This window comes from Danio rerio, chromosome 11 (genome assembly GCF_052040795.2).
Source record: "Danio rerio strain M-AB ecotype USA chromosome 11, GRCz13ab, whole genome shotgun sequence".
In the NCBI taxonomy this organism is placed as follows: Eukaryota; Metazoa; Chordata; class Actinopteri; order Cypriniformes; family Danionidae; genus Danio; species Danio rerio.
In genome coordinates this window covers 11,675,117-11,685,000 of record NC_141031.1, presented here as the reverse complement: position 1 = coordinate 11,685,000, position 9,884 = coordinate 11,675,117, and the positions used below count along the sequence as shown (strand labels likewise).

The following is a 9,884-nucleotide window of genomic DNA, read 5'->3' as shown; positions in this document are numbered from 1 at the left end:
TAAGATACAAATAAAATAATCATATTTTTGAAAAAGTCTCTAATATTACTTGGATTTGTCTTCAGGTTCTGTTTTGTTCGTTTGTTTGGTTTTTTTTTTGCTGCAAATAACAAGGTGGAATTATTTTCATTTAGTGTAACTTGATGGATTAAATAAAAAAAAATAATAAAATATATTTTTAAAATTTATTATTTAAAATCTTTTTTTAAGAACTAATACAATTTTAAAAGCACAGCAACATTAAAATGAGACTTGAGAAAATATATAAAAAATAAAGTATAACTTAAAACTACAGTAGTAAATCATATTTATTTATAGTTGTCAGTTCTTTGTAGTATTATTGTGTTTAGACACTATTAAAATGATGGTGTCTAATTACACAATGCTGTATTTAAATATAAATAAGGTCATCTTTTGAAAAAAAAATTGTTGTAGATATTGCATCAAGAACAATCTTCATAATGCACCTCTTTAAATGTAATAATATAAATACTAAATTAAATATAAAAAAGTCACTAATACTAAAACAATGCTTGATTAAACTGGCAATTATTACGTAATAATATCCAGTGAAATTATCATGTATATGAATTTTGCTGTTTGCTGTTTTTTCTTAAAATTATAAATGATAATATCTAACCACTTATATATTTTTTGTAGTAAAACAACAGATTAGCAAACAAACTTACAATTAGCAACATCATTTTAGGGGCTTCAGGTGAAATAAAACAGCATCAAAATCGATTTATACTTTTCATATAAGTTTGTTATTGAAATTTGTTTTTAAAAAAATCCTAAAACATTAAGCAGGAGTTGCGCTTTAAGCAACCTACATTTATGACTACAATTATTTGCTAGTAGAAATATTATTGATCAAAATACCTTTATGACATATATATATATATATATATATATATATATATATATATATATATATATATATATATATATATATATATATATATATATATATATATATATATATATTTATATATATATATATATATATAATAACATTACCACAATAGGCAAGCACAAATATAGGAAAAAACAACATATGGTAATGACAATTGTATTTTGACGTTAAAAATAAGTAAATAAATAAATTATAAAAGTTTATTTAATATAAACCCTGCATTTATGAATGAAGAATTTTGCAAAGTGTAAAGGGTTATTAACCAGGTATTGCTGTGTACAACTTCCTTTAGCTAAACCAAATTTAACTTGCTTAGCAAAAAGGGTTTACGTGGATATTGACATGAGACATTCTGTGTCAGGTAAATGAGCCCAAAATAGCTTGAGTACCAATGTGCTCAGTGGTTTCTTGAGTTATCCTTAATATTTCATTTTAATCTCAAGTATTCTTTCGGTGGATATACATCATTAATCATTTTAAACTGAAGCTCTTTAATTTTGAGGAGAATTGGATAAGAAATGTACCTTGTTCTTTTTTTTTCATTTCAATTTTTAAAAATAAAATGACGCCTGAACGTGAATGAAGCCTTTGGATAAGAATATACCTTAAAAACGTATTGTTACATTTTGGATCTCTAAAAATAAAGTGCACACACGCACACGCACGCACACGCACGCACGCACGCACGCACACACACACACAATACGCGGCTTACGTCATATGTGGGCGACGGAAGTGTGCTCACGCTATCACGACCTTCCTGACAAGAAGGAAAGCAAATAATGTAAGAACTTATATTAAAACGGCAGAGCTCTTATTTATTTGTATTTGCCAGCATCATGTTTCGTGCCACGTTGGCGATATGTGGAAGAACAGTCGTTAAAAGGGTAAGTAGGCGCATGTAGATCATCATGTTGTAAAACGCATGTTGGTGTAATTTAATGTTGATATTGGAACACATTGCCGTAGGATAATAATAACACATGATTTCTCTCAAAGCAGTTCATCTCATCTGTATCTGGAGAAAGCGCACTTCCACCAAATCTCAGACTGCCACCAAATCTCATTGGAGTCGCAGCAGAAAGTAGGCAAAGAGTTGCTTATTTAATGATGCATTGTTAATAATCACATTGCTTTATGTATTTTTTTAATTTTATTAAAGGGGCTAATAATTTTGACCTTAAATTGTTATTCTAACATAAATCAAACAAATAAGACTTTCTCCAGAAGAAAAAAAATTCAAAAATTACCGTGGAAGATATTTAAAAAAAGGAAAAAAAATTAAAAAGGCGGCTAATAATTCTGACTTCAACTATATATATACATTGAAAAAAATTTAGGTTAAATTGCCTTTACCATTTAAAGAGATTGTACTATTATGCATTAAAAAATTCTATTCAATTAGCAAGTTCATTTTAAAAGCAGATCAAACTTCTTACTATGGTGTAATCAAATAAATCTTCAAATGTTTTTTTTTGTGCATTTCCTCGTTAAAACACATCTATTAAAATGTTTATAAGAGATGAACCATACTATAGTAAAGTATTTAAATAAATCTCTTGTTTTAAAGTTATAGTTGATATTTTAATGTAACAACTAGAGCAATATATAAAAATCAGCCAATACTGTACTTTTATTTACCATTATACAGTGCTCAGCATAATTGAGTCCACCCCATTTTGAAAATTTATATTTTTATCAATTTCTAAGGGAATATAGGCAATGTATTTTGGTGCATTTAAACAAAACAGATTTATTAAACAGATATATTTATTACAGTTATATTTTAGTCACCGAACATGTTTAGTCATTAAAAGATAATACAATAAAATTCAAGCAAACTGTTGCCAAAAATAATTAAACTACAAAATTTCAACAAAATTGTGTTTGTGTGTATATATATATATATATATATATATATATATATATATATATATATATATATATATATATATATATATATATAAAAATATATATTTTTTTTTTTTTGCTTTTTTTGACAATTTTATTTAATATTTTTCTGTAACATACATTTGGGTGTACTAGTTTTTGATCATTATCGTAAGTAATTATGTTAGATTAGCTCCAGATTTGGCTTCAGTACTAATCAGTAGTCAGTAATCAGTAGTAATCTAATGTACATGCACAAATAAAATATTGTAAGGCATCCTATAGAAAACATTAAATGAGAGACTTGTGGGGGGTGTACTCGTATATGCTGTATATTCCAAATCTACAATACTTTTGTTTTTACTGTAGTTAAAACTAAACTATAATACAGTAAGTAATTATTACTTTATCAGTTTACTATAATACAACAGTATGCTGTAACATTAATTAACAAAGTGTGGTAATTACTATTAAATATACAACAAAATACTGTACTATAGTATGGTTCAAAACTCTATTTTTCTATTAGCTGTCAGTGAAACTGTCGACGATGTGTTTCTAGCTGTCAGTGAAACTGAACGATGTGTTTCTAAAATGCATAATATGTGCACGCACTTGAAGTAAAATAAACTTTAACTGAAATAAGATTTAGTTACTTGACAAGGAAATATAGTTTTTTATTTAGTTTGACCTTATATACAAAAAATAAACTAAAACAAAATACAAAAAATTAATATAGAAAAAAGAAAAAAAATCTAACTATAACTTAGGCCAAATTCTCCCCCTCATTTTGCGCATTAACGTGAAGGGATAGTGGTGTCCTAATTATTTTTAGCATTAAGCATAGGGCTAAGGGCAATGGCCAGATAGCCCTCGAAACAGATTTTTCAGAACCACACTCGAAATTTAAAAATTGCAAACATTTCCCAGAATACACCATCTACAAAAGTAGAATGGCGGCAAATGGAAGTAAAGAAATGTACAAACTAGTATTTTTTAGTGGTGGGCAAAGCGAGGCTTTGTGAAACACTGAAACTATCGAAGCAAATGTGTCGAAGCTTCGAAACGTTTCGAAACACCACTCTATGGTGACACCTAGTGGTCATTTTATTTGTATTTCACTGAAACAGCTTCAGCAAAGAACAGTTGAGCAAATTGATGTATCAAACCCTACTCTGTAGCCTTGATTCATCAGATGGTTTAGTCGAGTGACTATCATGCGGGATTAATGGATTCGAATCCAGACTGGTACAATTGTGTTGAAATGCTTTACTACCAGTTGGTAATGCTTTGTTATTGTATCGTTTTTAACATTGCTCTGACATACGAATAAATTTGTAAATAAATTTGTATTTTGTTCATATAACAGGGTTGTTACTAGATCAGATACAGTTGTGGCCAGAAGTTAACAATATTTATTTATATTATTAATTAAATTTCCCATTGCATTTTATTAACGTCTATCCAAAACCTAAACCCATCACAGTACTGTAAAAATATGAATTATTGTTTTACAGTGTTACAAAAATGATGCTAAATTGATGGTGTATCCGCAGCTGTATCCTATCTAGGCTACACAATAAAACAGTAACATGATTAAAATACATAAAATCATGATTTTGGAGTATTTTTAGTAGTCGAGATTCGAACCCAAAATAAATTTAAAATACAGTACCAAAGTGCACACGCACGGTCCACTAGGCCATACAGGACAGAAACTTAATGAAGATCATGCCAGTCAAATGCAGATTCTCCGGGTCTTGAAACGCCTCTGAAATGATCGATGCTTTGAATCGCTTTTGTCACGTGACCAAGTGTTTCGAAACACTTTAGTCACGTGACCTGGGTGTTTCGGATCATGCTTCGGTACAGTTTCGAAACACTTGCACTTCGGGATCTCGACACTGTGTCGAAACGTCAGTTTCACGTCAGCCATCCCTAGTATTTTTCTGTCATTATTATGAATTTTTACATCAAACAAGCGTATGTTTTAATACCATCAAAATGGCGTTCGTGTTTTACCGTTATACTTAAAAAAAAAAAAAAAAACAACAACACTGACAGCGCAATAGCCTAGTGGTTAGCGTGCCGACATATGATGCAGTAGCTCGTCAGGGCGTCCTGAGTTCGAATCCCAGCTCAAGGACATTTTATTATCCTACCCCTCTCTCTCTCTCTCTCCCCAAAATCGCTTCCTGTCTCAATACTGTCCTATCTAATAAAGGCAAAAATGCTAAAGATAAATCTTAAATAAATAAATAAATAAATAAAACCCTACTAAAATAAAAACAGCAAAATTTTGCTATATATAATCCCTATTAATAACTCCTGCATAGCAGTCCCACAACATTCAAACACTCGAATCCTGTCAGAAAAGTCTAGTGGCTGGGAATGACCTTTTTACATTCATTCATTTTTTTGTCGACTCCCTTTTTATTAATCCGGGGTCGCCACAGCGGAATGATCCGCCAACTTATCCAGCAAGTTTTTTACGCAGCGGATGCCCTTCCAGCCACAACCTATCTCTGGGAAACATCCACACACACATTCACACACACACACTCATACACTACGGACAATTTAGCCTACCCAATTCACCTGTACCGCATGTCTTTGGACTGTGGGGGAAACCGGAGCACCCGGAGGAAACCCACGCGAAGGCAGGGAGAACATGCAAACTCCACACAGAAACACTAACTGAGCCGAGGCTCTAACCAGCGACCTTCTTGCTGCGTAAATGCACAGTACAGATATGATCTTATTGCCACATTATAACGTTATAACATGATATATGCCTTGAGTGATTTCCTGAAGATAAATACCAAAAATAACGTATCTGGAATAATAACAGCAGACGTGATCGTTGATCTCATATGAAGCAAGAGATCGCGATGACTTATGATGAAGTGTGCAGGTGTTGTCCTATTTCTTAGGGGTACATTTTGAAGCCCTTCCCCCTTCACACTGTTTCAAGGGCCAAGGGAAAGGGGTACAAAAAATAGAATTAGAAACTACAATAGTTATACAAAATGTATAAATGTATACTAAATTAACTAAAGGGGTGTGAACTGTTGTTTCAGAGCGGCCTCCTCCCTCCGGCTCAGATCTTCCAGTTGTGCGCAGATGTGAGGCTGATGTCCCAGCTCACTTGACACCAGCGCAGACCTGGCTGGAATCGTTGGGAAGTCGTGACAGTGACCAGCTTGGTGTGGTTGACCTGCACCCTGACGTCTTCTCCGTGCCAATCAGGTGGCAAAAACAGCTCTCTTTAAATGATTTTTGGCCCGGAGTTATATTCTAAACAAATTAAAATATGATCTTTATGTTTTTTTCTTCCAATAATAGACTGGATATTCTCCATGCTGTAGAGGTCTGGCAACGGAATTTCAAACGAATTGTAAGTAACAAGGATTTCTGGTGTGAACTTCACTCTTTAATAAGAAGTGCCTTCTGTAAACATCAGTCACAAAGCAGGAGTACATTTGTCATGAATGTGTGCGATTCGATTATTGTAGAGTTATGCAAATGTCAAGACAAGAGCAGAAGTCCGAGGCGGAGGCAGGAAACCGTGGCAACAGAAAAGAACTGGCCGAGCACGACATGGAAGCATTCGTTCTCCGCTCTGGAGAGGAGGTGAGATAAACATACTTTGAGATTGACATTAAAGGTCCCATGAAGTGCTTTAAAATGTGTTTTTTTATTCTATGTTTGTACCTGAAACACAAAGAAATAGCGGGACATAGAGTAGCTTCTCCCCTTTTCAAAAAATCATCCAACAGCGTATAATTTTTTAATCGCAACTCTTCTAGTTGATCATTTGGAAAAGTGGCAGGAGGTAAATTTTTCCCCTGAATCATCTGTTGAAATGCATCCCACTTATCACAAATACTCCAGAAGATCTACTGGCACCCACATGGACCAAAGATTCTCAGAGAAATCAGGCAAGTTTGGTGAAGGAAAAATCATGGTTTGGAGTTACATTCAGTATGGTGGCACGCAAGAGATCTGCAAAGTGGATGATAACATCAACAGCCTGAGGTATCAAGACATTTGTGCTGCCCATTACATTACAAACTACAGAAGAGGGCAAATTCTGCAGCAGGATAGCGCTCATCATACTTCAGCCTCCACATCAACGTTCCTGAAAGCAAAGAAGGTCAAGGTGCTCCGGGATTGGCCAGCCCAGTCACCAGATAATGAATATTATTGAGCATGTCTGGGGTAAGATGGAGAGGGCATTAATGATGAATCCAAAGATTCTTAATGAACTCTGGGAGTCCTGCAAGAACACTTTCTTTTCGTAGTTTATCCTACTCACGCTTTTTCTAAATGCATGTGCATCTTGGTGTTTTCATGAAGTTTTTTTTTTTTGTTTTTTTGCAGCAATCCAAAATGAGGATAAAAATAGGTGGATGGAAACATGGCTAGAGAAAATCTTAGAACTTGGTATTTAATCTCTTTGCAAATGCTCTTCCTCATACAGGAGGAATTATTCATGGTCCACGAGGACCAACCAGTTATTATTACATGCTGCCTATGAAGGTGCGAGTGCAGGGGCTGAAAATCGCCCTGTCTGCCAAACTGGCTCAGGTGAGGAAAATCTTGCTTGCTTTGAAATTGTGCTTTTAGTGTTGTTGTAAATATTTTTTACAATACTTGTGTAACAGCAAAGATGGTTCAATACAAACCACAACTTTGAAGTGTTCACAGTTAAGAAACTGCGTACTGAATAAACTATGCCTGTCTTTAAATATTATCAAATATTTTCTTGTCAGGTTGCTTCTGTAACAGTTTATAGTGGTTTTGTAATTTAAAGAAGAGATGGTGAATATGCAAGCAAAATGTTTTGACTTCAATTTTTGAGCTTGTGTTGTAATTCACTTCATCTGTTTCTTAAACACAGACCTGGTTAGTTTAAGCTAGCGATGGGAGAATCAAAGCTTTGAAATAATCAAACCTATTTCTTCACAAAATGATTCACAGCATTTAAAACGCCACATGCTAGGTTTACCTGCAAATGTTAAATTGAAAGTATAAACAGAATGAAAATCAGATGCACTTATTGTCTGATATTAAATAATAAGCATTAGTATATGTCTCGTCAATTCATGTATCGTTTGTTCTATTGTGGGCCATTAACTAATATTAAGACAAATGTCTCATTATAACATCTAAACTTGTAAAACTGATCCAAGATCAGGTTAAAAATATGAAGTGAATCTGCATGATTAATGTGGATTTTATGGTGTTACTCAGACCTAACATCTATGACAGGGATGAGCAACTGCAGTCCTGGGAGTCCACTGTCCTGCAGAGTTTTGCTCCAATACTATTTATGAAAATGCAACTTGATATCATCTCGAGTAAACAGAGCCTCAGAAAACAGTTTGAGTTATTTCTGGGAACACATGTTAGTCTTCCTCATTTAAAAATTCCCATCCAGTGGATGCACAGACACTTGAATTAAATAGTCCTCTTCCTAGGCCTGGTCAAGCCACATAAGTGTGTTGTCACCAGTGTGTCCAAGAAACACTAATTCGATACTCTATATTCTTTCCAGGATTACCTTCATATTGTGGACTCGTTGGAGATTCCCACTCCAGACCCCCAGTACCTCCAGGACCTGGTCAAACACAGACAGTGGGGGGATTCGGTCCTCATTGTTGACGTGTAAGTGTGCGAAAATGGATTTATATTCCATTGCCAACATAATGTGTTGTCCTTAAGTCATTCCTTCAATTTTTTCCATGCATTTCAGAGGGGACGAATTTCCCCAAAACATTCTTAAGGCGACCGAAGATCTAAAAACAGTGAACATCATTCCAGCTCTAGGTAATCAAACAGACCACACATAAAGCTCTGTGATAACACTGTTAATCAAATGTAATCGATTAGATTAAAGCTCTTTTATGATCTGTGACAGTGGTTCTCAGTTCCAGTCCTCACACCTCATTTCAGAGGCTGCATCCTCCGAAGGATGCTTTCAAAGGGCATTGCTTCATCGCGGCTCAACTAAGGCTCCTTTAAATGCAGCATCCAATTGCGTCCTTCATTTCCCAGTTACAGTTTTTTCTCCATTGGTTTAGCTCATTTCTTGAAACAGAAATTACATTTTCAAAACAACATGAGCCGCGTTTCCACTATCGCGCCTAAAGCGAGCGAGCCAAGGCCAGTCGTGTTTCCACTGTCACTTCTGGGGCCTAATTGGGCCAAAGCAGGGCTTTCTTGGGGCCAGCGGGCGTCCTTTTTCGGCCCGCCGAATACCTTGGGCCAAGGAGGGCCAACTGAGGCTTCGGGGCGGCGTGAAAGGAGAGGCGGACTTTGCCCCGAGTCTGGGACAGATGGCTTGCCGTCATTACACTTTTCCGATCGCACACGAGTACATGCACTAAACACATAAACAAATAAATAAATAATGGAAAGAAAACATCTAGCCTTATAGACTGAGGTCTTTTGCTTATACTTTTGCTCATCCTCTAAATGAGGATGTTATAAAATAGGCTACATTTTCTACCGAGTTATTAACGAAGACCACTCGATGCACTGTGCCAACAGTCGGTCGGTGAGTAAATGAATATAATGAATGAAAACACACAGGTCCGTGCGTATAGACCTATAATGTACTGCTGTACAGTAACGTGTCATTTGTTTGTTTCGGTTGTCTTTATTTTAATGCTCTCCTGATGATGATGTGATGGTGTGCTTTATCTGACTGAGTCCCGCTGAAGTGGGCGGGTTGTGTGACATTTGATTCAGGGGACGTTCTGGGGGCGGTGTTCGCGTGACACGCTGCAAGCTACTAGCCCGACAGTGGAAACGCGACATGATTTCGGCCTCACTGCTCAACCTCCCGGGCGATTGGCCCGGCTAGATTAAAGCCCTGGCTCGCACTGGCCCGATAGTGGAAATGCGGCTATGGATAAACCTCCAAACCACTGGGCAATTGTTCACAACAGACTTGAATTTCTCATTCATTTCATCAAATTGCAAATGTCTCAGTATATCTTTGCAAATGATTAAGGGTGCTTTCACACCTGTGAATCGATTCAGTTGTTCCGAAACAGAGATTACAATTGTT

General features: G+C 35.3%; 3 protein-coding genes across 11 annotated transcripts in view; 2 read left to right on the top strand and 1 right to left on the bottom strand.

The window, feature by feature from the left end:
- Positions 1-35, top strand: part of zgc:77929 — a 4,402-nt gene extending 4,367 nt beyond the window's left edge. The window contains 1 exon segment of the mRNA NM_205647.1: positions 1-35. This exon segment is cut by the window's left edge and continues 1,343 nt beyond it. The gene's annotated coding sequence lies outside the window, so the exon portion shown is untranslated.
- The window catches only part of pla2r1 (phospholipase A2 receptor 1), an 868,273-nt gene that overhangs the window by 545,817 nt on the left and 312,572 nt on the right, over positions 1-9,884 (bottom strand). The window lies entirely within an intron of this gene.
- mrpl4 (mitochondrial ribosomal protein L4) overlaps positions 1,660-9,884 on the top strand; it is a 12,643-nt gene continuing 4,418 nt past the window's right edge. For 3 of the 9 annotated variants that reach the window (XR_015501963.1, XR_015501962.1, XR_015501961.1), the window contains exons 1-8: positions 1,660-1,803; positions 1,919-2,000; positions 5,887-6,055; positions 6,152-6,203; positions 6,322-6,439; positions 7,290-7,396; positions 8,367-8,476; positions 8,565-9,828. Coding sequence is in view for 2 of the 9 variants with exons in the window: in NM_001020736.1 (NP_001018572.1) it covers positions 1,756-1,803; positions 1,916-2,000; positions 5,887-6,055; positions 6,152-6,203; positions 6,322-6,439; positions 7,290-7,396; positions 8,367-8,476; positions 8,565-8,638 (763 nt within the window). In the remaining 7 variants the exon portion in view is untranslated. 9 annotated transcript variants of the gene reach the window in all.